Genomic DNA, 27,688 nt, shown 5'->3' with positions numbered 1-27,688 from the left:
CCAAATTTAGAATTTTCTTTCCAAATCTAACTCTGAACTTCCCGAAATTTAATTCCGACAATACGTACAAGTCATAACACCTGAAATGAAGCTACTAAATACCTCGAACCGTTGAATGACGCGCTAGGACTCAAAATGACCGATCAGATCATTACAATTAACATATAATGATTTTTTGGGATACGGTCAATACAACCTGAGAAATTGGATACGGGCTAGAAAAATATGTTTAATGTGTGAAAACTAGAATACAATTATTAAATAACTCAATCATATAATGTATCAAAAAGCAACAACATTGATAAAGAAAGTCAAATATAGCTACATTCTCAATGCATACAGGTAGAGAAGAGAAAAAAGTTCCTTGGAGATAGGCATTTTTTGGCCAAATAAAATATTATATACATTGTATTTATACTCAAAATGGAGACGAATAAAAATTCGACTAGATGTGAAAATACATTGTATACACTATATTTATCATTTGAAAATCCGACGATTTGAGAATGAGGCTTTCAGGCTTCGCGTCACCAGAGACGAACTAAAATCCAGACAGATCTAAGAATACATTGTATGTGACTCCATAGTAGAGAAGAGAAGAAAATTCGTAGAAGATGGCATCTTCCGGCCAAGAAAAACACTGTATACATTGTATTAAAACTAAAAATGAAGACGAACAAAAATCCGGTCAAATATGAGAATACACTATTACAGTGTATTTACCAAAGTCCAGCCAGATCTGAGAATGAGGCTTCTAGGCTTCTCGTCTCTCTTTTTGTCTTGGCCTCTAATTATTCCTTCTCTGCAATCTCTCTGAATAGTTTCTCATATACCTTCAACGAGCTGTATTCTGAGCTTCACAAACGATTCATGCTCCTCTTGGAACAACTTTGGAGAAGGAGTTAGTGGAGACAGATGAGCGAGTTGGCGGATCTTAAGGGCTCATAATTGAGAAAGTCTAACGGAGGAACGAGGGCTTGAAAAGGAAGAATCGGCTACTGGAGCTAGTGACAACGGCGGCAGTGCCGAGGAGCGTGGGATTGTCATGGTTTCCGGCACACCAGCCATTGAAAGAGAGTCCGTGTTACCGGAAAAGGCAAGGGATCGTGATTTTGCAGGCCAGCCTCATTAAATAGAAAGAGTTTGGGTATTTGCTATAAAACCCAAAGTGTAACTGTGTATTATAATTATTTTAAAGTGTATTTATATAATAAATATAGTGTATAAGTTAGTTATACCATGTAAATTTTTCCTAAAGTTATTTAACCAAATCACCCCAAAAGTATGTGTCTGTACCTCTATATTCACTCAATTTTTATGTTATTGTACAAAAAACTAACTATTTTTTTTATAATTTGAAAGTTACCCTCCATTCTAATTTATTTGAACCTGTTTGATTGAGAACGGAGTTTAAGAAAAAAATGAAGACTTTTGGAATTTGTGGTCCTAAACAAGTCAAAAAGGGTCCCACAGTATTTGTGTGGTTATAAAAGCTTCTCATTAAGGATAAAATCGTAAGTTTAAACTAAATTATTTCCAAATTTAGAAATGTGTTATTTTTTTTTTAGAACGGACTAAAAAAAAAATATGTTGACATAAACTGGAACGGTGAGAATAGTTTTTTCCAAATATCACACAAAATCACTAAACAATTTTTTTTTTTAAAAGTCAGTAAATAATATTTCATTAAAAAAAGGTAATTTTGTAACATTAGCCAACAAAAACAAAGCTGAGTACACGAAGGTCTAATTCATTCTTTGTCGGATTAATAATTTATACTCCGTATAATCAAACCGCCAGGCCAAGGCTGTCGATAATCCGGGAAGGAAATGGCGGCGGAGGAGGAAGAGAGAGCAGTATTGGAAAGGGAGCTGGAGCTTCAATTGGAAGAGCAGAGAGACGCCCTCCACTCTCTCGCTCAAGCCCTTTCCTCTGATCCTTCAAATCCCGAACTCCTTGAGGTTAGGGTTTTCTCCCCCCTTTTATTATGCAATTGTGTTGAGCCCTTAAAAAGAAAACTCTAGGAGTTATGCAACTATATCTTTTCAGTTTATGCAAATTATGAGAAGTTAAATGTATACAATCATCATTCCATCTAATAAAAACTACTCCCACTCTTTCAATTTATTTGACATTGTTTTTACTGGGTAAGAAATTTTAGAAGAGGAAAAAAAAAGAAATACTAACTTGTGGTCTTGAATATGTTAAACTTTTAAATCTAGTGGTTTTAAACATGACATAACATTTGTGTGTTTATAAAAACTTTTCATTAAGTGTAAAATGAGAAGATTAAGTTGATTTTTTCCCCTAATTTAAAGAGGTGTCATTCTTTTTGGAACGGACTAATAAGGATATAATGTCAATTATTTTTTAAACGGAGGGAGTAACTATCTAATTGCAAAATCCAGCTTTCAGGGATAACATAAAGGTTTCCACTTTAGTGTTTAAGTGCAAGGAGATGCTTGAAGATGACTATCTTTTTTTAAACAGGTACATGAGGAGCTTGTTCAGTCTATAAAAGATGCTGAGGAAGGTCTCCTCCACCTAAAACGAGCCAGGTTGTTGCTAGAGGTTGATGCTATACATTGTCCGAAGAAAGAACCTGCTAATATTGAGGTGGAGCCTCTTGATCCAAAAGAGGTTAAAGCAGAACCACTAGTGGATGAAGAGTATTCTGTTGGATCAAAATGTAGATTCCGCAACAATGACGGAAGGTGGTATAATGGCCTAGTCGTGGGGTTGGAGGGTTCTCGTTCTGCAAAAATTTGTTTCCTTACTCCAACATCTGAAAACATGGTGGTGGGTACTCCCTGGTCTTGCTTTTCGTGTGTTCTGAACTTACTTTTCCTATTCTCACTAACATTGGTTTTAAAATGATGTCTCCTTATCGTTCTTAGTGTTTTCGTTGCATAATTTGAATTTTACTTTCTTTCACTTTGATAAAGGAATTGGGTTTCCTCATGGGACATATATTAGGGATGATTGATATATCCATAATATGCTGTATTGTCTAGACCATTTGTTGTGTTCATTTGTTTGATGTTGCTTCTGTAGGCTGTTTAGCAGACTTAAACGACATGCCTGCTTGTTGTGCTCGAGCTTAACCACCAAGCTTATGTATTGCGTACCAACAAAACCATATTCAGTTACTTCTTGTTTACCAACTTTTGCCCATAGGAGGACCAAATTATGTTCAGCTCTTCTTTACATAGGTATCTCCCAGAGAAGATCCTGTCTTAGTACTTCAATGCATGGAACCAAATTTTCAATACGAACTAATCTGTAACTTCTTGACGATTCTCAATAGTTGTATTTTGATAGAAATACTCGAGATTTAAATAATGTGCAGCTGCATGTAATGGTTGATGCAACTGGCATTACCATCTTTTATAAGTGATCGTAAAGACATCTTTATACTTTGCACCATTCCCATTGAATATCTTATTCAATGGCTTCGTTAGCTTTATCGGTAGCATCATAAAAATATATCCCACAGCAGATTTCTTCTCATTGTGAACCAATCGCAACACCTTTTCCATTATAATGCGATTTCAGTACGAAGGCATCAATCTGGTGTGAGTTGGGCTAGATAATTTTGAGTTCTTCTCTCTTTTGGTTAGCAACATTCTGCATGGGGATGAAACCCTGTGGGCAAGCAGATTGGACGCCGCAAAACCCATACCACTGAAATACCTCTCACCTAACCACAATATAAAAAAAGGAATTAAAAACTTTTAATGAAGATGAGATCCTCAAAACTTGGAATTCTGAATCCAGCAGAGAACTTTGATGAACTTTTACAGATTTGATGGGATGCATCATGCTTCCTATTTCTGACCTCTGAAATTGTTATTTGGAGGCATCAAAATATTCACTTTTCACTATGTCGCACTTCCATATTTTTTCTCCTCCATATTGCCCCTATTCAAGGATACATATCAAAATTTGAACAATTCTCCAAATTTGGAAGGATGGAGTCATTGGTAAGAGCTTTTGCTTGTTAGCGGATATGGCTCTGGCACAGAAAGCAATGGTACACACATTGTTATTCAAACTGAGTTTTCTGAATATACGTGGATAGATTGATGACTGATGACAATCGTCATAGTTATTTGAACAGAATTTAGTGCAGTTCATTGATCGGACCAAAAGATTAATTTAGCTTTCCACTTTGTGTTAGCATATTTTCCATCTTTCCATTATCAAAACTTGTGGAACCTAATTCCAATTTGCTTTTTGTTTATCAGTCTAATTATAAAAATTTGTCTCCTTTCTTTCATATACCAACATAGTTTGGGCAATTGTTGTGCTAGTCCTAGCAGTTTACTTCCATTCTAAAAAATTGATGTACTCTCGTCTCATTTTGATCTTTCGTGTTTTTCGTGCTCACGGGTAAATCTTAGCACAATCACCTCCATTACTGGTCGTGGTTGAGAAACAGTGAAGTCTTTTTTATATCTCTTTTTCTCAGATTATGCAGTCCTTGCTTCTTGAATCTTCTTTTGATTTTCCTAGTCACAAAGTGCATACATTCTAGTCATATCACTTGCTAATGATAGACCACCCTAGTGCAGATGTGCAAGTTCTTTCTACAGCAGCGATGTCGATTTGGTAGTAGTTGCCGCTTATCACACGGTATGTTGGAATGAATAGATCTGGACAGAGATCTTAGAATTGGTTTGACATTCACAGATATCTTTTGTGTCTATCATTAGTGGAGAAAATCAGGCTTTTGCTTCCAATTTGATCCTCTAGTCAAATTAAAAATATATATCCATTTTTTTGAAATAAAAGTAATTTGACTATGTAACTTAGAGATCTTTCTCTTGAATGGAGAAATACTGGTCAAGTTTTCTCTGTTAGTGCAAGTCTTGTGATATGCTACAGTCAAATGATCTACATTTTAATGAAACAGGTAGCAATCTTTAAGCACTATTGATTGTAATTTGCTAACAGTACTTTGCTGCGTTATTAGATGGATGATTATAAACATCAAGTTCCGGATTTACTGCTGCTGCATAGATCAGTGTGTGATCATGTTTGCTGCTTGGCAGTTTGCTGAGCCTCTTAAAACTAAGCTGATGTATAATTATTGATGTTTCAGGTATCAACATTCCAATATCCTCATTAAAGAAGTATATCCCTATGAAATGGGATCCATCACTTGCGGGTTCCAGTATCTGGGCTCTCTCTGATAGCAAAGTTGGCCTTTGGAAAGAAGCTGAACTTGAGTCTTGGGATGAAAAGCTTAATTTGGGTCACGTTGTTTTCCGTGATGATGGAAGTTCTGCTATGCTTGGAGCTGAAAATATTGAACTGTCCGAACATGCAGAGGCTAGTGATGAAGAAGAGAGTTACTCAGGTTCCAAAGAATCTGATTCTAGTGACTATGAAGATGATAGTTCACAAGGGTTAGGATTTGTTGAAAGCACGGCCCTGCAGCATGGGGTCCAGACAGAAACGACACTGTTTACGAAGTGGGAGAATCACACACGCGGGATAGCTTCCAGGATGATGGCAAACATGGGTTACCGTGAAGGGATGGGCTTAGGCGCATCTGGACAGGGAATGGTGGATCCTATTCCTGTAAAAGTTCTCCCACGAAAACTGTCTCTTGACCATGCTGTTGGAAGCCATGAAGCTGAGAATGAAGACAACAAGGTTAAGAAAAGAAGTAGAGGTGGTAAGAGGAAACGCGAGAAGAAATTTGCAGCAGCAGCTCGGGCTGCAAAAGAAGAAGAGGAATCAAGACCAGATGTGTTTACTCTTATCAATAATCAGCTTGCAGTGCATGGAGAAACCATGAATAATAGCGCAGTAAAGAGGCAGCAAAGTAAGACGAACAGGGAAGAGAAGAAAGAAGATAGGAGGGCTCTGGTTGCATATGATGATGAGATAAAAGAGTTGAGGATACGAGCTCAGAAACTGGAAGAAATGATGCAGCGGAACAGGAATGAGAAACTGGTTTATGAAGCTGCTATGAGGAAGCTAAATGAAACTCGAAAAGCTATAGCCAGTGCTGAAGCTGCTCATACTTCTGCATCTAATGCAGTTCATAGCAAGGAAAAAGAAAAGAGATGGCTGAAATTTTAGAGTAAAGCTCAAAACATATCTTGTATAACCTGAATGATTTCAAGGTCTTTCTATTTAGTATGATGGTTCGTATGAATCATAATTCTTTTAATGTTATTTCTTCTCTTTTTATTTATAAGCCCCTTTTCATATGAGTTCATTTTACTACTTCGATTATTCTTTAACATGCATATGCTAAGATTTTGATCCCCTGCAATTTGATGTTTAAATATCTAGAATTTCAATGTGATATGTTCTTGTTTGTTATGGTATCCTTTTTCCTGTTAACCTTGCTAGGGGAGTTGAGAATTCACCAGCCGAAACACGAGAAATTCATTTCATATGAGCTATAGCTTTTTCTCCCTTTGTTTTTCTTTTAATAAGTGAATGAGAGAGCATCAGCTTTGAAGTTTGACGACTGTTACTGAACAATTTCAAGTAAATGGTAGCTCTTTAATGAAAAGAAAATTACAACCGTTTATCAAATAACTATAAAACTCTTCTAATCTAACCGTTCAGCAGTCATTAATCACTTAGGCTCTTAGCTCCTGTTCTAGGTCTTCTTGTCCTTTTCTTTGGAGGTCTTTTGTCCTTCTTGTTCTTATTCTTTTCTTTTTTTTTTGGTTCCGCATTGGGAGAGCATTCTCGCTAATAGAACAAACTCACAAATTATTAAGCTTAATTAAGTACCTTTTACAGCAACTCATGCGGAGTAAGGGAAATAACCAACTACAAACTGTAAAGAAATAGAGTGATCACATAAGGAAGACCTAATTGTGGGTGCTGTCATCCACCGTCGACACTTTTTTAGTTTTAGAAGGTTTAAATAAGTGTCTGTAGACGCAAAGTAATGTGTTTTAATTTAAGGTGTTCTTTGTCTTTTTTATTGGAGATCTACTCCGATGCCTACGGGAGATAGACTCCTATCTATGCTAACTATCTTTGTTTGATTTTATTTATTATGTTTGCAAATTGCATGTATGGCAAAAACCCTATTTAAAAATGTTTACTTCTTATGCTAATATAATAATTAAGACTTTTTCATATAAATGCGCTGAAAATGTTACATATTATTAAAGGACTCTACCTTTGCTTCGTTATCCTTGCAATATTTGATTGATCACAATTCTATATATTCCATTGACTATAGAAGTTCCCAAGGAATTCATTAGAGAAATGTTTCCATGTTCTTGCATAGGGATCAAAACTGAGCAGAGTGAGGAAAAGCTATAAATACACTTGATGGGCAAATCCTGTAGTCACCCCGACGATTAGATTTGACTATAAAAAAGGTAATTCATCCATTTGAAGATATTTACAACAAAAAACCCCTTTCAGTTATTTGACATACTTAACATAAGATAACAAATTAAGGAATAGGGAAGAAAGGATGTTCATATACCTTTGAATTAGTTACTTTATAATAGGGAAAACTATCACTTCATTGGTTATTTTACACTTGAGAATATCAAAAAGCACTTACTCAAAGTGGAGAAGAAAAATGTTTAACCATTGTATTATATCGCTTCTTTGCATCTGGCAGCTCTAAGCAAAAGATAACATAAACCAGACCCAGAAAATAAAAAAGAAGAAATTTTGCAATTCAATAATCAGTATCAAAATCTTCACTATTATAGTATCCAGTTTCATATCCATAGCATGAATCATCATTATTGTCTCTATATGAGTCATCATCTTCACCATACGCATTCTCCTGTTCAAGATCATGGAACCCAATGTTCAGGTTATCAGCTGAATCACCATTAGCGCAAGCCTTAGGTTCCAATCGTCCTAGCTCTGCCTCTTCAGAAACTTGATTCTGCAGCACCATTCAACAACCATATAAGTGCATAAGAGCTTGTTAAGTCCACTTCTGGCACGGTCAGAAGGAGTTGGCGTCCAGCATACATGTTCCTCACTAGTATGTATTCATGGTTCTTGATAAGAAGCAACTTGAAATGTAGCCGGAAATAGTTAAGAGTATATTATGCTCTGAAAGAGGTTTTCATCTTTTTTAATCATCTAGGTGGAGGGTAGAGGTACGCAAAACAGAGTTACCAAGTAAGCTTCCCACTTTGCATAGCCCCCCCCTTCTTTCTCTTTTCTTTTTCAGAAAAATCATAATTTCCATCTTTCAGATCCTATGACAAGATAATATGTGGATTAAGCACATCACTGGATGTTCTAACTAAAGCTCAAGAAGAGAGCAGTAGAAAGGCATAGCAATTATTGCAAAAAGGTAAAAAGAAAGACATACCAAATCGTCAGTCAGCTTCTGCAAAGCATCATAATTTATTTTCGAACTTGTTCTCTGCAAATATTTGAATCGTATTTAGGTAAACTCAGCACATTATACCATCTAAAAGACGTAACATGAGCAAAAAGGATGTTTAGCTGAAAAATGCGCACCTTGTTCTCAACTCTTTCAGTTGTTTTAGCAGATCTCTTCGCACGGACATCTTTTTTACCTCCAGTTTCCTGTTTTCGTTTCTTCCCCTGTAATTTATCATCACTCTGAGAAAGAAAAAGGTTGAGTAATTTGTGGTACAACGTCACATAGATGGGTGGTTAGTAGATCAAGAGAAGAGTTGTACATTTAAGAAGTAAGACAGACTAAAGTACTTCTCGTTATCTAATGAAAGATGGAGAGGAGAGAGTAAAGTCATTGATCAAGAAATGTGCATCACATGACAGATCTCGTTGACTGTCATTCCTTTTCCTTTTTCTTTCATGTACACTGGAATAATTGAGTTCATTAGATACTTATTCCTATCTCATGAGTCTCTATTTGTCTAATGAATGGAGAGGGTAGGATGACATCACTGCATAAGAATAAACTGTCAGCAACCTAAGTTAGGCTACGCACCTTTCAGCCTATCTCTCACTGGGACAGGGAGGTTCTTGGTCCTTTCCCCAATTTATAACATCAGTACATTAATAGACTTATATGAAGATCCAGCCATACGCATATATTATTATGTACAGCTAGCTAATACCGGTTTTAGAGGCATTTCACTTCAAAAACTTCCAGTCTTCAGTGTGACATAATCACATAAGTCCTTTGACAGTAAGAGAGGAATCTAACTTATGAACGAGTCTAATCAAACACCCAGAAGGTGGAAGACAAGGGGGAAGACAGGAAGGTGGAAGACAACCAGAAAGGAGAAATATAACGAGGATAATGCATATGTATGAACTAATAAGTCAGGACACCACAACAAGAAATAAACAGAAACTATATTGTTTATCTTATATATGCACTTGAACGAGCAGAAAGGCAAAAAAGTGGCAATTACTTCAACCAAAATTCTCTAGAGCTAAACTACCATGTAGCAGAGTAGATGGAAGAAAGGCAATACCTTTGCAAACTCTTTATTCATTTTTTCCCATAAGATTTTCTTGTAATGCATCTCCTTCTTGTTATTGAGATATCCAACAACCTTTGCCACATCCAAAAGTTAAAAAATGTGATTACAAGATGTACATAAGCACAGAACTAACACAGACATTGACTTGAACTGCCATTAGACATTGGAAGTACCTCGAAATCATCAATGTCGGATAGATTTTCTGCATCATCTGCAGCTATATGTTCTCTCTCATCAAAATCCTGAAATTTAGTCCTACCACCTGACTCACCAAGAAATAGTTTGAAATGGAATTTAACTCATCCATCAATGTATAAATGATGTCAAATATTAAACAATTCAACAAGGATAAGATATGATACTACCGCCGAAGTTTTTCACAAGTTCTGTAACCAAATTATGTTTGACTTCGGACGCTTCCACCGCCTAAAGACCAAAAAGAAAAAAATGTCATTTTTCCGATGAAAGAGTTGTGGAACACATTCTAACATTACATTTCGATATAACAGACCAGAAAATAAGAAAGACATTCTGATTGAGGACCATTTTAATAATTTAGCAGTTAGATATAAGAATGAGTAGCAACGACATTTCCTTGCTTTATAAGGACCTTAATGCCATTCGGATCAGATATGCAAGTCTCCGAACCCAACTAGAACCTACCGACCAATCCAAAGTATCAACCTTATTCCCTGGTTTCTGCCTATGAACTACCAGAAAGAGTATGCTACAAAGAATTTGGAGTCCAGTACAGTCCAAGAGGTACATACCAACCAATCTCAGACTCACAAAAACATATGGTATATAGGAACACCTCACTGGCTTACTGCAGAACCCCTTTGTGAGAAGTTCCCATAGACTATTAGCCAAAGCTAGAAGATCATGGCTCAGGGGGAAGTATCCAAAATTGAGCCACATGCTATGCATAGATAAGACAAGGACACTAATAATGTATCTTAATATTTCTCAACATGCAATTGATGCTCAGTATATCCTAAAGCAGAACTTACGCAAATGAATTGCATTTTCCAGATTAAGGAAGGACTCAGCAGAATATAAAACAAACTATCCCTGGAAAAGCAATACAAATTTCTGCTGGATAATACGGGGAGCGTGACATTGATTTCAAATGGACATCATGAATTTCAACAGCTAGATTCTCGATTTACAGAAAAGCTTGTGGAATTGTGCACTCTCTTTCTAATGAAAGAACAGAGGCACGAAACATCCCTATTGTACAGACTCTTTTTGTTTCCAATTTCAATGATCGTCATTGTAAATTCTCAGACTTTTTTTTTCAATTTCAATGATGTCAAGAGGTCTTTGGAGCAACGGTAAAGTTGTCTCCATGTAACCTATAGGTCACGGGTTAGAGCCGTGGAATCAAGCATTGATGATTGATGTTTGTGTTAGGGTGGGCTGCCTACATCAAACCCTATTGGAGTGCGGCCCTTCCCCAAATCTTGCATGAAGGTCGGGATGCTTGCCCTTTATAACAATGATTTCTAGTATTATATAATCATTCTAGCCCCCCCCCCCAACAAACAATTTCGATGATGTTATTGTAAATTCTAAAACTAAATTACAGGACGAAGCATGGAGTACGACTCCAAAGGCTATTTCATCTTTAACACTAGATACATTTTTTTTCTCCTTCTGTCTAAGTGGCAGGATTATTCCTACTATTAAACAAACCACCGCTCTCTAGCATGGGGAGAATAGCATAAAAGTTTTGACACAAACTCAAGGGGATTAAAACTGAAATTTCTTGGCCTCCACCAGTTAACCATTACGCCACTGCTTCACCGCAAATGTTATAACACTAACAGAAAAAATCCTTCTACCGTAACTTTGAACTCAACGATATTATTAGAAAATATAAACAAAAGAAACGGACTACATATATGAGAGAAATTATAATGCAATAATTTGTACATACAAAAAGAAACAAATAAAACTTTCGATGAAGGCATACCCTTTGTTCTTTAGGTTTGCCAATGTCGGCGGGTCTCCGTGTGATGGCCATTACCTTTTCAAGGTTTTCTTTAATTTGAATCAGAGGGAAATTTATAGAAAAAGGTATGAAGCGTTTGCCGACTCGACTCGATTCGGGTTTTTACGTCTCATCTTACCCGAGCCCGAGCACGAAATCGAACCGACCTGTTTATCCTTTTCAAATCAAGATCCCTATTTAGTTAAGGAAGTTTTACTTCCCGTAGCAAATGCTTACACCATATTTATTATAAATATTTTTTTTAAAAAAATATTATTTTTAATAGTTATCTTTTATTTTTTATAGAAAAATATATATTTATGATATACACTATCGTTATGGCATTAAATACGTTGTCTAATATTTTTCTCTCTCATACTTTCAGTTATTCTCCCCCAAAATCACCGCACAGTATATCTAATTTCTCTCTCCCCGATCTCTCTCTCACAATAAGTTTGTCTTCCATATTGTTGAACCACGATTCTCCCCATTGTCGTCCCCAAGCTTTATAGTTCTCTCACAGTGCCATTGTCTCTCTCAATTTTCAACTTTTTTTCTCCAAAAAGTTGTGGTAAGTGTTAAAGTTTTTGAATTTTTGGCCGGTTAAAGATTCTTTTTTTTAAAGCAACTATACCACTCGGCAGCACTTGCCTAGTGGCTAATATATAAATAAAATCCCAAATTGGGTCCAAAGCTTACAAGATGTCCAAACCAAAATAGAAGTTGCATGAACCTACTAGCTATTAAAAGATAGAAAAGCTAAAATCTAATGAACTAACTATTACAACATGATAAGTTGAATGCTTCCTTCTCCTATTAGTGTATGTGAATCCAATTGTCATTAGCAAATACCAAACAACACCTATCAAGCTCTCACCAAGCGCCAGGGTATACTGTCCATAGGCTAAAATGAATTCCAAACATCTCCAACACAGAGTTGAAGCCAGCATAGTCTTCCAAGTATTGCTACTATATGATCTCCATATGCAGTGGACTGATTTTGTCCAAGTATTAATCATGTGCTCACTCATCAAAATTAATGTGTAGAAGAGGAGCCTGGCTTTAAGCAGGCTTTGCAAGGCAAAAGCCAGGGTTGAGCTGGCTTTAGGCAGGCCTTGCAAGGTAAAAGTCAGGCTTGAGTTGGCTTTAGGCAGGCTTTTCAGGGCAAAAGCCAGGCTTGAGCTGGCTTTAGGCAGGCTTTGCAAGGCAAAAGCTAGGCATGAGCTGGCTTTAGGCTGGCTTTGCAAGGCAAAAGCCAGGAATGAGCTGGCTTTAAGCAGGCTTTGCAAGGCAAAGGCCAGGCTTTGAAATTGTGCCTTTTTGTGATCTTGTAAGCTCAGATCCTTCCCTACTAGAACCTTTAATGTAGACATCATTCTAAACATTGCTAAACCATCCTCAGATTGAGCATGAAAGCATGCTAATACCACTGAGAAATGATTCAACAACCTCCAAAAATACCACATACAGGTTTGTGCAGAGTCCAATCCTGAGAAGCCATCAGTCTGAGGTTCTTCTCTTTTGCTATCCTAACCCTAAGGTTATGTGATTAAGATTTGTCTAGATTGATCAACCTCCTCCCTGCACTAGGCAGTTCAGAGAATGAATGAAACTCAGATGTACCTGCAAAAGAGAACACAATGTTAGCTATAAAATCCGCCACTGAGTTGCCTTCTCTCAACACATGATGAAAGATCACATTGAAGTTGTCCTTCATCTCTATAATTTTCTTCACATCCTGTGCAATTACCCAAGGAGGATCCCATTCCCCTTCTATCGCCTTCTTCATCACCAATGAATCAGTCTCCAGTATGAGAGGGTGAAGATCATGCTCCACACAATATTCCAATCCTTGAAGAATAGCCTTAGCTTCAGCTACCATATTAGTTGTCACTCCCAGGTCTATTGCCCTAGCATATACTACATCACCTTCATCATACCTCACACAAAAGCCTAGGGAGCTAGGTCCAGGATTGCCCTTTGAAGCTCCATCAGTATTACATTTGTACCAACCATGAAAATGAAGCTACCATGTTACTCTTGTAATGATCAATATAGGTTTATATCCTTCAAAGTATTGAATCATGTATGGCCATAACAATGGAATATTAGGGATCCAAGCATACCTCACCCTTGCTAGTTGATGCAATGTCCTATTTATCTCATGAATCACCCTATTTGTGGATACTGAACCACCATGTTTACCTGCATTTCTTCTCTTCCAAAGCTCCCAAGTGATGATAGCTAGTACTGCTTGAAATAGTGGCTTTAATTTTGGACAACACTGAGCATACCGCCAATGCCTTATAATCTTCTTTAATTGAATCAATTGCATAGAAATTCCAGCAGGCCCCATGAACAAGTGCCATACCTTAGAGGCAGTAGGACTTGTGACAAATATATGCTCAATGGATTCCTCTTGGGGCTACTGATAACACCAATACCTAGACATCACCATTAGCCTTTGCCTCCTCCACATGTCATCGGTGGCTATTTTCTGCCTCCATAATCTCCACAAGAAGAAGGATATATTGAATGGCAAGCCTTTAATCCACATTAACTTGAATTCCTGATTAGGATCAGCCCTATGCCTTAATATTTGCCAAGCACTGCTAACACTGAACTTGCCTGAAGGAGTTGGCATCCAGTATGGCCTATCCCAATATCCCTCACTGCCTTCATAATGCACATTTAGCCTTATATGTTCTGCAATTTCCTCATTGAAAGTTTGATCTAGCAGCTGATCATCCCATGCTTCCCCTTTCTGCAGTTCTGCTATCTCCTGAAGATCTTCATTGATTGGAAAGTCTTCCGGTAATACGTGATAAAGTGCACCCAATCCAGTCCAATTTTCATGCCAAATATTAGTTGTTCCACTCTTCAATTCCCATACGATCTCATATTCTACTTCTTCCCTAGCATTCAACATTTGTCTCCAAACATGAGACCCTCCCCTAAAATGCACCACTGTTGGTAGCTCCTTCTTGCAATACTTATTCCACATGAAATTAGACCACAAAGATTTTGTGGTCCTAAACCTCCACCATAGTTTAGCAAATAGTGCCCTTGAGACATCATTTAAGGACCTAAAACCTAGGCCCCCTTCCTCTTTAGGAAGGCAAAGATATTTCCATGAAGCCCAGTGTCGGCTTCTCCCTTCTTCCTTTGTGCTCCAAAAGAACCTAGCAAAAGTCTTATGTAGATGCCCCAGGATGCTGTTTGGTGGATCAAGGACTGATAACATGTGAACTGGCATACTTTGCAACACACTAGAGATGAGTGTTGCCTTTCCTCTAAATGGCAACAACTTTCCTTTCCATGAATGCAATTTAGCCTTCACCTTCTTGATAAGATCATCATAATAGTCCTTCCTCCTTCTAGTATAAAAAATAGGACACCCTAGATATGTGAAGGGGATTTTACCTCTTGCAAATCCTGTAATAGCTCCAATTGCCTGAAACAATACATTAGCAACCTTTGAATGCATGTAGTATGAACTCTTATCTTTGTTGATCATCTGACCTTCTCATAGTTCCCCAACACTGCCATAATCTTGCTCAAAGAGGGAGGATGAGCAGATGCAAAGATTATCGTATCATCAACATATGTCAAGTGGTTTAAAGGATCAGACCACTTAGGCATTCCAAATCCCACAAATGACTTGTCTTCAAAGAGCTTATTCAAAGACCTGGAAAGTACCTCAGCTGATAGAATGAACAATGCTGGAGATAGGGGATCCCCTTGTTTCACACCCCTTGTCGACTTAAAGAACCCTGAGGACTGCCGATTCACCAATACTGAATACCAGTTATTTGACATCAAGTTCCACACCATGTTGATGAAGTGTGTTCAGAAAATCCCATCTTCCTTAGCACATGCAATAAGTACTTCCATGAAACCCTATCATAGGCCTTAGCCATATCAAGCTTGATCACCACATTAGCTGGCTTTCCCCTTAACCTTATGTCAGCGACAATTTCTTAAGTCAATAAGATATTCTCAAATATACTCTTACCCTTTACAAATCCGGATTGATTAGGAGTTATTAGAGATGGCAAAAAACTCTCTAATCTGTCATGTAACACCCTAGACAAGACCTTGTTAATGAAGTTGCTCAAACTAATAGGTCTTAAGATAGAGAAGGTCTCAACTCTAGGTTTTTTGGGCAGCAACACTAGATTGGTGTGAGTGATGGATTTAGGCAATGCAGCTCCTCCATAGAAGTGTAGCACCATGTTGTGTATATCAGCACCAATAATATCCCAGCATGTTTGATAAAACAGGCCAGTGAATCCATCAGGACCACTAGCACTCTCCCCACTAAGCTCAAAAACTGCTGCCCTTACTTCTTCAATTGTTGGCAATCTGCTAAGTTCCAAATTCTGATCCATAGTGACCATTGAAGGTACATTATTGAGCAAGGAAAATTCAGAAGCATCACCTTCATTTGTGAACTGTTTTTGATAGAAATCCACAGCAGCTGTAGCCAATTGCTCCTGGTCTTTAATCCATACCCCACTGCCACTTTTGATCCTCTTCAGTTGCAATTTCTTTCTTTTGCCATTGACATGATTGTGAAAGAAACTTGTATTCCTATCTCCTTCAGCAAACCAAGTCATCCTAACTTTTTGCTTCCAATACTACTCCTCAATACTCAAGTATTTCTTCAATTCAGATTGAGCCTTTTGAAGCACAATCCTATTCTCAGTTGTAGGCTCTTCTTCAAACAACATCTCTTTCACCCTAACAATGTCCTCCAAAATAGCCAATTTCTTGAAGATATCACCAAATGTTTCCTTACTCTATTTTGAGAGTGCTGCCTTCACCCTCTTGATATTCTGCTTGAACATCAAAAATGGATCCCCTATGAAATCAGCTTCCCAATTTTGCCTCACCACATCCATAAATGTAGCATGCTTTGTCCAAAAGTTCAAGAATCTGAAAGGCTTGACAAAATTGGTTGTCTGCACCCCACATGTCATTAGCAATGGTGCATGATCTGATCCAGTTCTGATTAGATGCTCAACTTCAATAGTTGGCAACATGTTCTGAAATGGCAAATTCACAAAAATACTATCCAATCTCTTGAATATACACTCAGCGTTGGATCTCCCATTCCACCATGTGAATGGACTTCCTTTGTACCCTTGCTCAAACAAACCACAAGAGTTTACACAAAATGCAAAATCCTCATATTCAGGAGGGTGTACTGGAAGTCCCCCTATTTTTTCTCATCTTCATGTAATATCACATTAAAATCCCCTCCTACCAACCATGGTAATTCCATATCACTTGCTAAGTAATACAAGTGATCCCACAAATCTAACCTCTCAATTGCTGAACATTTTGCATAAACAAATGTCATCATCATGTGCTACCCCAGGTCATGGTAAAACACTCTCACAGTCACCTGTTGCTCAGTATCCTCCACTAATTCCCTTTCCACCACTGCATTGAAGAACAACTATATTTGCCCATTAATATTTGCATAAACAGTCTCCATATTCAACCTACTTTTATATCTATCAATGAGTCCCTTCTTTTGAAAAGGCTCCATCAATGCAACTACACAAAAATTATGCTCCCTATTCATGTTGATCACCCTAGGAAAGGTCTGTTGTGTATTCACAGACCTTATATTCCATATTAATGTTTTGATCATCATCATTTAGATAGAGAAGCTGCCCTCCTGGGCATTATTCTTGAAGGTTGTAGTAGATCTTTACTCTGATTCTTCTTAATTTTTTTACCTCCTTTAGCACTAGTTGTAGGTGATAAATCCCTTTCCCTAGCCACTTGTTTGAAGTTTTCTGCAGTTGATTCATCATCTCCTTCATCCTCCATTGGATTTTGTCTCAATAAGTCTTCATCAATTGGTGTCACATTGTGTGTAACTAAATCATGTAAATGTTGTAGAGGAGTCTTAAGTGGAACATTAAGATGTAGCTGCATAATTTGATTAGTGCCAGATTTCATAGGCACTTCCTCTATTTCCCCCGATGCTCTTGGAACAATTGCCCGCTCATTAGTCTGTTCATACTCCTTGAATTGTAGCTCATATACACTGCCTAGCCCAGGAGTTACTATAGCAGTCTCTCTGAAAGCACTATTCTAATGAGATCACCACCCTTCCCATTACTTGAAATTTGGTCTGAACCCACTATATCATCCCTAATCTTCACATCAACATCTCCATCAAGTTTGTTCTCTGATGCATACACCGGAACACCATCTACATAGGCCAAAATCTCTCCAGTTGCACTAAGGTTGGGGTTTACTGTAGCTGCCTCATCAGGTGAACCCGACTTTAGGCCTGGCGTTGCCAGCCTAATGCCTGGGGAGCCTAGATTTAGGCCTGGCGTCACCAGCCTAACGCTTGGGGAGCCTGGATTTAGCCCTGGCGTCGCCAGCCTAACTCCTGGTGAGCCTGGCTTTAGGCTTGGCGTCGCTAGCCTATCTCTAGGTGAGCTTGGCTTGTTGTCCTTCTTTACCTTGTCTTCTGTTGTCTTAGTTTTGCCTAGCTGATCATCCTTAACCTCAACTGCATCGCTCCATAAGACCTTTGTAGAGTTTACCTCATCAAGATCCTCAATCTGCCCAGAATCTTTAAATGTTTGAGATGGAATCTCATGACAAGATTGGTTTATGGTCACATTGAGTTGTTTTAGCTCTTCTTTGATAGTCCCAAACCTTCTATGAACCCAGTCGATTGTGGACTGAATCCCAGAAGGAGTAGGACCATCTTTAGAACTGAAAACTAGTTTTCCCTCCACCAAAATCAGTCGGTTGTTCTCGTTTATATCACTTTGTTCCTCCTCTAATACTGCAAATTTATTCCTTGCTTGAACCTTGTTTGTCTGATCTTCTTCGACCTCCACCAGTGCAAAGTTATTAGTAGTGTGCACCGACTGTACACTAGCATTCACTGACACGATTGCATTGCCAGTTTGCCCTTGTACCTGGGTTTTGTTATTTTTGTTGGTTCCCCGATTATCCCGAACTTCCTTCCACTGTTCAACTACGTTCCCGACTACTTTTCCACTCGTGAGAATCATTAAAGGGGTAGTGTAATTTTTGGTTTTTCCTTGTTCATCAGCAGCAATATTCCAGTTGTTCGACTCAGCAAGATCATTCCTTTTCTCGTTGCTTCGATTCTCAATAAGCTCGGGGTGTAAATGCCAACATTCAATTTCATCATGTCCTTGTAGTTTATACTTCTTACAATATTTTGGTAGCATGTCATACTGAATTCTCACCCATTCTGTTCGAACACCACCAGTAGCTTCATCATCAATATCCAATCGTACCTTTTTAGGTAGTTCGACCAATAAATCGATAAGAACTTTAACTCTTGCGCAACTCGGCCTAGTTTTGTTTGTAGTTGCCGCGTCAAGACACACTGGCCTTCCCATAGTTGTAGCCAAAGAAAACAGAGTTTCCTTTACAAAAAAGGTAGGCAGCAGTCCAGGAAAAGAAATCCACGCCATCGCCATCGGAGTTTCTTCACCCGCCTTAAATTTTGCATCGTAGATAAGAGTACGCAATTGGTATTCGTACCCATATTTGGCTTTGATGTAGTACGTACTCTTTGATGTGAAATCGAGAAAGTCTTGCCATAGAGTTAATCTAATTAACACATGACGATCTCTAAGGAATCTGATATTACACTCACCTTTGATACCACATTGAATTGGAATTATTCGGCGAAGCTCGTGAATCTCCGGAGATTCAAATGAAAGCTTGCCAACGACAGCATATTGGAGGCCTTTAATCACGTTCATTCGATCTACTTCTGCCTCTGTGAATTTAACCACTGGTTGGCCATTCAAATACACTGCTCCTCGCAATGGAATGGGTTGAATTGAAGCTGCAGCAGTAGCCATCGCTGGAGGATTTAAAGAATTTGGTTTCAAAATCTTAGAGTAATCTAGAGGAGCTGGGTTGGAGTTAGTTGTTGCATGTTATTGTGCAACGCTGGGGGAGGGCAGACCAGCCGGAAAAGATGGCTGGTCACCGGCCATTGTGGCCATTGAAGCCTAAAGCTCCAGCTTGTCCGCGATGAACAGTAACGAAGTCACTGTTCACGATACTGTTTGGCACTGTTCACTGCTACAGTGATGGCGGAAATTTGAGAGAAAAAATTCTAGCCGGTTAAAGATTCTTCTTTTTCTCTTCAACAATTATTTTTTTAAATATTCACCGTTGTTAGGTTTTCTGCAGAATACCCACTAAAGTACTCAATTTTGAAGGGTCATCTTTCGATTTGCAAATCACTCAAGAGAAACCTGTATTTGCAGGTTCATCAGCATCCATTGAAGTCGAAAGGAGAACAAAAATACGCGATGACCCTAATTGTAGATATATTTATATGTATTCGAGTCCGCATACATTGATTTTTAGTTTGTATAGTGGGTTTCTCTTCTTGTATTTAGATGTATTTATATGTATTCGATAAGACATACACTGATTTTTATTTTGTATAGTAATTTTTGACTGTTGTATTTAGATGTATTTATATGTATTTGAGTTCATACAACAACATTTTTAAATACATTGTTAGTTCTATCATTTTGTTGTTATTCATCAATTAGTTATGCATTCAATCTAACTGTATTTATCTGTATTTTCAACCTAACTGTATCCATCTGTATTTAAAACAACAACACAGTGAAATACAGTAAAATACTCTCAATACAAATACAAAATCAATGAATACAACCAATGAAATATACTCAATAAAGCAGTAATACCATGTATTAGGAATAAACAAAATATTGTGAATACAAAAATAAACTTGAATACATTGAACACAATTGTTAGATACAACAGAATACACGAACTAGGTTTATTATGAAATATGTATGTAGTAGATTACTATTACAGGTTGTATCCGGCATAAATACATGATGTATTCATATACAGAAAATCGAATTTCAAAATATTTCTGTAGATACTTGTATCAATTCTGAGCAGAACCTCGAACAATGTCAGAAAAAAAAAACTCGAACTGTATCAGAAAAAAAAAGAGGGACTCAAACTCTGAAGAATGCTCTGTTTTTTGGTGTTTAGCATATGATAAATCTTCTCATTAATTGGATTGTTAATGTTGTGTGTTATAATTGATTTAGGTGAGTTATATTAGGAGTGTATCCCGTTAAATTAGCAGTTTTCCGTTATTACACAACTGGAGAGACCTATTATTACGTTGATTGTCGTTACTATATTCATGAATACATGGCACAAATACATGTGAATACAGCGGCTGGCAGCTGGATTGCCCTATTTTTAGCCAATTTTTGCTACTGTATTCATGAATACAATAGCTCGAATACATCAAATATATCACCATAACAACTGAAAGGTAGCTAAGGAAAGTGTCACGACCCGAAATTTTTACCGTCGGGACCGTGGTGGCGCCTAACATTTTACTTGCTAGGCAAGCCAACATTAGAGAATTATTAAACCAAATCCTTATTTTCATTCAGTAAATAATAATAATTAGCTAAGATGAAATATAATAAGTGCGGAATAATATAAAAACTGCCTTAATTACTACCACCCGGATCTGGAGTCACAATTCACGAGCATTCTAGAATTTACTACAAGTAATAGTCTGAAAGAAATATAATTGTCTGAATGAAAGAAGCAGTAGAACAGAAAAGATAGACGGCGACTTCAAGGTCTGTAAACGCCGACAGATCTACCTTGAGTTTTCGGATAGCGATCCAATAGCAAAATCTCGATCAACCCGAGCTGGTACCAAAATTTGCACAGAAAGTGCAGAGTGCAGTATCAGTACAACCGACCCCATGTACTGGTAAGTGTCGAGCCTAACCTCGATAAAGTAGTGACGAGGCTAAGGCAAGGCACCTACAAATCAACCTGTACAATTTAACAGTGTATATACAAATAACAATAATGAAGAGCTAGACAGGAAATATCGGGAGGGAAAAATATGCTGGGGAAATACGAGATAAAGAACTACATCAGAATGATAACTGGAACAATCAATGTACTATATATCAACAGAAACAATGAATACAGTAAAGGAAAAATGCACGGCATCACCCTTCGTGCGTTTACTCTCAATCTCACATAAAATCAATAGAAACGGCACGCCATCACCCTTCATGCATTAACTCTCATATCATGGCACGATATCACCCTTCATGCTTTTACACTCACAGTATGACACGACATCACCCTTCGTGCATTAACACGCACAATATGACACGACATCACCCTTCGTGCATTAAGACTCACAATATGATACGGCATCACCTTTTGTGCGTTTACACTCTCCCTTACCATAATGCAATGCATAAATAACAACACGGAGATAGGATAACAAGTACAAGCATTACTTCAACATTTGGTTCCACAATATCAACCTCAACTTAGAAATAAATATTCAATTATTACCAGAAAATCCGTAAACATGATAAGAACGATCAATTTAACAACACTAGTATAAACACATAGCAATAGGCATAGGAAAGAGACAATATAAGAAAAAGGGAAGAAACATGGAAAACAGGTAAATTGGCGGCGCATAAGTACTCGTCATCTCACATATACGTCGCTCACATGAATTTCACATAATAAAATAGTCCGAGGTCCCTAATTCCCTCAAGTCAAAGTTAGACACAACACTTACATCGCTCCGAAGGCCGCTTAATTCTGAATCACAATTTTTTCTCTAGAATTACCTCCAAACTACTCGTATCTATTCAAAAATAACTCAATTATATCAAATATTGCTAAAGGAATCAATTATATTGCATAAATTAAATTTCCCAAATTTTCCTCCAAAAGTCAAAAAATGACCCCGGGCCCACTTGATAAAAAACCGAGGTTCAGACCAAAATTCATTTACCCATTCACCCTCGATCCCGAATATATAATTGGTTTTGGAATCCGACCTCAAATTGAGGTCTAAATCCCCAAATTTCCGAAATCCCTAGTTTCTACCCAAACCCCTGATTCTATCATAAAAACTCTATATTTTAGGTTGATAATTCATGAAATATAATGGGTAATTGAAAGAAAATAATTTAGAATCACTTACCAACACTTTGGGGAATAAAATGACTCTTGAAAATCACCTCTCACCGTTTGGTTTTTGGGAAAATGCATTTTTTTGGCTAAATCCCGTGTTTGGATTCTGTTAAGTGCTGGGGCGACAATGTGCATCGCATTCACAAGGCCACTGTCGCGTTCACGAAGAGCATTGTCTGCCAAGCCTTCGTGAGACTGTGTTCGCTTAGGCTACCCCCTGGCCTTCGTGTTTGCGAGACATCGCTCGCGTTCGCGATGAAGGAAAGACTGACTCCCCCCAGTGCCTAACACTACGCGTTCGCGATGAACTTATCGCGTTCGCGTTCGTGACCAAGCCTTCGCATTCCTGAAGAAGAAAATTCCGGCCTCATTAGTTTACTCTTCGCGTTCGCGGGAGTACCTTCGCAAACGTGAAGAAGGACATGCTAGAACACCTGCTGCAGCAAAATACCAGATTTTCCCAAGTCCAAAACATCCCGTGGCCTATCCAAAACTCACCGAGCACTCGGGGCTCCAAACCAAGCATGCACACAAGTCTAAAAATATCATACAAACTTTCTCGCACGATCAAATCGCCAAAATAACACCTAGAACTACGAATTTAGCACCAAATCAAATGAAATTTTCAAGAACACTTTATAATTCCTATCTTCTCAACTGGACGTTCGAATCACGTCAAATCAACTCCGTTTCTCACCAAATTTCACAGACAAGTCTTAAATATCATAATGAACCTGTACCAGGCTCCGGAACCAAAATACGGACCCGGTACTAACAATGCCCAACATCAATCAATTCTTAAAAACAATTAATTTCAAACTTTTAATTTTCATCAAAAATTTATAACTCGAGCTGGGGACTTCCGAATTCGATTTCGGGCATACTCCCAAGTCCCATAATTCGATACGGACCCACCGAGACCATCAAAATACGGATCCGGGCTCGTTTACCAAAAATATTGACCGAAGTAAACTAAAATTAATTTTTAAGGCATAAATTCTTATTTTCATCAATTTTCAACATAAAAGCTTTCCGGAACCATGTACGGACTGCTCACGCAAATCGAGGAGGATAAAAATGAGATTTTTAAGGCTTAAGAGTGCAGAATCGAGTTCTAAAACATGAGATGACCTTTTGGGTCATTACATTCTCCACCTCTAAAACAACCGTTCGTCCTCGAACGAACATAGAAAAGTACCCGAGCTGGTGAAAAGGTGGGGATATCTACTCCGCATACCGGACTCGGACTCCCAAGTGACTGCCTCAACAGGCTGACCTCTCCACTGCACTCGAACTGAAGGGTAACTCTTTGATCTCAACTGGCGAACTTGTCGGGCTAGAATAGCCACCGGCTACTGCTAATAAGTCAAATCCTTGTCCAACTGGACAGAGCTAAAATCTAACACATAGGATAAATCGCCGTGATACTTTTGAAGCATGGGCATATGGAATACCGGATGAACAACTGCTAAACTAGGTGGCAATGCAAGCCTGTAAGCCACTTCTCCCACTCTTTCCAGAATCTCAAAAGGTTCGATATACCTAGGGCTCAACTTGCCCTTCTTTCTGAACCTCATTACACCCTTCATGGGTGATACCCGAAGCAACACTCTCTCCCCGACCATGAATGCAACATCACGAACTCGACGATCGGCATAACTTTTCTGCCTGGACTGCGCTGTGCGAAGTCAATCCTGAATAATCATGACCTTATACAAGGCATCCTGCACTAAGTCTGTGCCCAACAACCGAGCTACCCCCACTCGAATCACCCAACCGGCGACCGACACCGCCTACCATATAATGCCTCATAGGGAGCCATATGAATGCTCGACTGGTAGCTGTTGTTGTAGGCGAACTCTGCAAGGGGAAAGAACTGATCCCACGATCCTCCGAAGTCTACAACACATGCACGAAGCATATCCTCTAAGATCTGAATATTGCGCTCGGACTGCCCGTCCGTCTGGGGATGAAATACTGTGCTCAACTCAACCCGCGTGCCCAACTCATGTTGTACTGCCCTCCAGAAGTGCGAGGTGAACTGTGTACTTTGATCAGAAATTATAGACACGGGCACACCGTGAAGACGAACGATCTCACGAATGTAAACCTCTACCAACCGTTCCGAAGAATAGGTAACTGCTACAGGAATGAAGTGCGCCGACTTAGTCAGCCTGTCCACAATGACCCAAACTGCATCGAACTTCCTCTGAGTCCGTGGGGGTCCAAAATAAAATCCGTAGTGATACACTCCCACTTTCACTCGGGAATCTCTATCTTCTGAAGCAAACCACCAGGTTTCTGATGCTCGTACTTTACTTGCTGACAATTTAGATATCGAGCTACATATGCAACTATGTCTTTCTTCATCCTGCTCTACCAATAACGCTGCCGCAAGTCCTGATACATCTTGTTGGCGCCTGGATGAATAGAATACCGGGAACTGTGGGCCTCCTTAAGAATCAATTCACGAAGTCTATCCACATTAGGCACACAAATACGACCTTGCATCCTCAAAACTCCATCATTTCCAACAGTAACCTGCTTGGAACCACCGTGCTGCACTGTGTCTCTAAGGACAAGTAAATGAGGATCGTCATCCTGCCAATCTCTAATGCGCTCAAACAAAGAAGACCGAGCAATTGTACAAGCTAGAACATGACTGGGCTGCGAAACATCCAACCTCATGAACTGGTTGGCCAAGGTCTAAACATCCAATGCAAGCGGTCTCTCACCAACTGGAATATAAGCAAGGCTACCCATACTAGCTGACTTTCTACTCAAAGCACCGGCCACCACATTGGCCTTCCCGGGATAATACAATATGGTGATATCATAGTCTTTCAATAGCTCCAACCACCTCCTCTGCCTCAAATTGAGTTCCTTCTGCTTGAACAAATACTGCAGGCTTCGATGATCCGTGAATACCTCACATGGCACGTCGTAAAGATAGTGCCTCAAAATCTTCAGCGCGTGAACAATGGCTACCAACTCTAGATCATGGACAGGGTAATTCTTCTCGTGAACCTTCAACTACCGCGAAGCATATGCAATAACCTTGCCACCCTTCATCAATACCGCACCCAGACCAATACGAGATGCGTCACAATATACTGTATAAGATCCTGAATCTGTGGTAACACCAATACCGGTGCCGTAGTCAAAGCGGTCTTGAGCTTCTGGAAGCTTGCCTCACACTCGTCTGACCATCCGAATAGGGCACCCTTCTGGGTCAACCTGGTCAACGGGGCTTCTATGGATGAAAACCCCTCCATAAACCGACGGTAATAACCTTCCAATCCCAAGAAACTACGGATCTCTGTAGCTGATGTGGGTCTAGGCCAGTTCTGAACTGCCTCAATCTTTTTAGGATCCACCTGAATACCCTCTGCTGATACAATGTGACCCAAGAAAGTAACTGAACTCAACCAAAACTCGCATTTTAAGAATTTAGCATATAACTAGCTGTCTCTTAGAGTTTGAAGAACGATCCGAAGATGCTGCTCATGCTCCTCCCGACTGTGGGAGTAGATCAAGATGTCATCAATAAACACAATCACAAAGGAATCCAAGTAGGGTTTGAACACTTGGTTCATAAAATCCATGAATGTTGCTGGGGCATAATATCGGATGCCCTAATCCCCAACTGATGGTAGCCAGATCTCAGATCAATCTTCGAAAATATCTAGGCACCCTGAAGCTGATCAAATAAATCATCAATCCTCGGCAATGGGTACTTATTCTTGATGATGACTTTGTTCAACTGCCGATAGTCTATACACATCCCCATCGATCTATCTTTCTTCTTTACAAACAACACAGGTGCACCCCAGGGCAAGACACTAGGTCTAATGAAGCCATTATCAAGCAAATCTTGTAACTGTTCTTTCAATTCTTTCAACTTTGGAGGGGCCATGCGGTATGGCGGAATGGAAATGGGTTGAGTGCCCGGAGCCAAGTCAATGCAGAAATCAATATCCCTATCGGGTGGCATCCCTGACAGGTCTGCAGGAAATACCTCTGGGAACTCACGAATAACCGGCACTGAATTCATGGAAGGAACCTCCGCACTAGAATCGCGGATATAAGCCAAATAAGCTAGACACCCCTTCTCGACCATATGCCGAGCCTTCATATAAGAGATAACCCTGCTGGAAGAATGGCCAAGAGTCCCTCTCCACTCTAATCAAGGAAACCCCTGCAAGGCTAAAGTCACCGTCTTGGCGTGACAATCTAATATAGCATGATAAGGTGACAACCAATCCATACCCAATACGACATCAAAATCAACCATGTCGAGAAGTAGAAGATCTACACGAGTCTCAAGACTCCCAATGATGACCACACATGAACGATAAACACGATCTACAATAATAACATCTCCCACTGGTGTGGACACATACAGATGAGCACTCAAAAAATCACGGGGCATAACTAAATAGGAAGCAAAATTGGATGACACATAGGAGTAAGTAGACCCCAGATCAAATAGAACTGAAGCATCTCTACTGCAAACTGAAACAGTACTTGTGATAACAGCATCAGATCACTCAGCCTCAGGCCTGGATGGGAAAGCATAACACCGGGGCTGGACCTCACCACTCTGAACTACGTCCCTAGGACGACCTCTAACTGGCTGGTCTCTACCTCTAATCGTCTGACCTCCACCTCTAACAGTCTGACCTCTACCTCTGGCTGCCTGACCCCTACTTCTGGCTGGCTGAGCAGGTGGTGCAACAACTGGTGCCGGAACCATGGCACGAGAACTCTGATACTGTGAGATGCCCGTTGCCCGAGGGCAGAATCTAGCAATGTGCCTCGGATCACCATAAGTATAACATAACCTCGGCTACTGTAACTGCTGACCCTGAAACTGACCCTGTCGACCTGAGTAACCACCCTAATAACTCTGGAGTAGAGGTGCACTAATATAAGGTGGTGATGAACTGTAGGCTAGCTGATCGGAATAAGGCATATGAGGACTACAACCACCTGAGGCACTGTGGGATGCCTGAAGTGCTGAATGAAACGGCCTGGGAGGATGGCCTCTACCAAAAGTACCCCTACCTCTAGGTGAGGCACCGCTGAACTCGCCGGAATAACGAGGTCTTTTGTCAGACCCCTGACCTCCCTGAGTAAGAACCATCTCGACTCGCCTGGCGACATTAGCAGCCGCCTGGAAAGAAATCTCACTCCC

General features: G+C 39.3%; 2 protein-coding genes across 4 annotated transcripts; one reads left to right on the top strand and one right to left on the bottom strand.

Annotated features, from left to right (window-relative positions):
• Positions 1-1,746: 1,746 nt before the first annotated feature.
• LOC107803751 (zinc finger CCCH domain-containing protein 18) lies at positions 1,747-6,208 on the top strand. Its single transcript, XM_016627519.2, has 4 exons — positions 1,747-1,961; positions 2,491-2,799; positions 4,575-4,635; positions 5,105-6,208. The coding sequence occupies exons 1-4, from the start codon at positions 1,830-1,832 to the stop codon at positions 6,091-6,093; spliced, it is 1,491 nt and encodes a 496-aa protein (XP_016483005.2). The 5' UTR covers positions 1,747-1,829; the 3' UTR covers positions 6,094-6,208.
• A 1,263-nt stretch (positions 6,209-7,471) lies between these two features.
• LOC107803748 (uncharacterized) lies at positions 7,472-11,614 on the bottom strand. 3 transcript variants are annotated; one of them, XM_016627516.2, is made up of 7 exons: positions 11,416-11,614; positions 9,806-9,866; positions 9,614-9,702; positions 9,432-9,512; positions 8,482-8,568; positions 8,330-8,383; positions 7,472-7,891 (listed from the first exon to the last, which is right to left on the bottom strand). In XM_016627516.2, exons 1-7 carry the CDS (start codon positions 11,464-11,466, stop codon positions 7,676-7,678), a joined length of 639 nt encoding a protein of 212 aa, XP_016483002.1. In that variant the 5' UTR covers positions 11,467-11,614; the 3' UTR covers positions 7,472-7,675. The 3 variants fall into 3 exon arrangements, with proteins under 3 accessions (XP_016483002.1, XP_016483001.1, XP_016483003.1); XM_016627515.2 differs by having other exon boundaries at positions 8,482-8,586; positions 11,416-11,609; XM_016627517.2 differs by lacking the exon at positions 7,472-7,891 and adding an exon at positions 7,898-8,213 and having other exon boundaries at positions 8,482-8,586.
• Positions 11,615-27,688: the final 16,074 nt, after the last annotated feature.

The sequence above is a fragment of the Nicotiana tabacum genome, chromosome 23, assembly GCF_000715075.1.
Source record: "Nicotiana tabacum cultivar K326 chromosome 23, ASM71507v2, whole genome shotgun sequence".
Taxonomy (NCBI): domain Eukaryota; kingdom Viridiplantae; phylum Streptophyta; class Magnoliopsida; order Solanales; family Solanaceae; genus Nicotiana; species Nicotiana tabacum.
The sequence above is the reverse complement of the archived record's forward strand: the minus strand, read 5'-3'. Positions and strand labels throughout refer to the sequence as shown.

Bases quoted from the DNA above. Each gene is read 5' to 3' on its own strand.
- LOC107803751 (XM_016627519.2), top strand. From the start codon at position 1,830: ATGGCGGCGGAGGAGGAAGAGAGAGCAGTATTGGAAAGGGAGCTGGAG. The intron at 1,962-2,490 runs GTTAGGGTTTTC...TTTTTTAAACAG, and splicing joins CAAATCCCGAACTCCTTGAG to GTACATGAGGAGCTTGTTCA. The intron at 4,636-5,104 runs GTATGTTGGAAT...TTGATGTTTCAG, and splicing joins TAGTTGCCGCTTATCACACG to GTATCAACATTCCAATATCC.
- LOC107803748 (XM_016627515.2), bottom strand. From the start codon at position 11,466: ATGGCCATCACACGGAGACCCGCCGACATTGGCAAACCTAAAGAACAA. The intron at 9,867-11,415 runs GTATGCCTTCAT...TTTGGTCTTTAG, and splicing joins GCAAACCTAAAGAACAAAGG to GCGGTGGAAGCGTCCGAAGT. The intron at 8,384-8,481 runs GTGCGCATTTTT...AAATATTTGCAG, and splicing joins CTGAAAGAGTTGAGAACAAG to AGAACAAGTTCGAAAATAAA.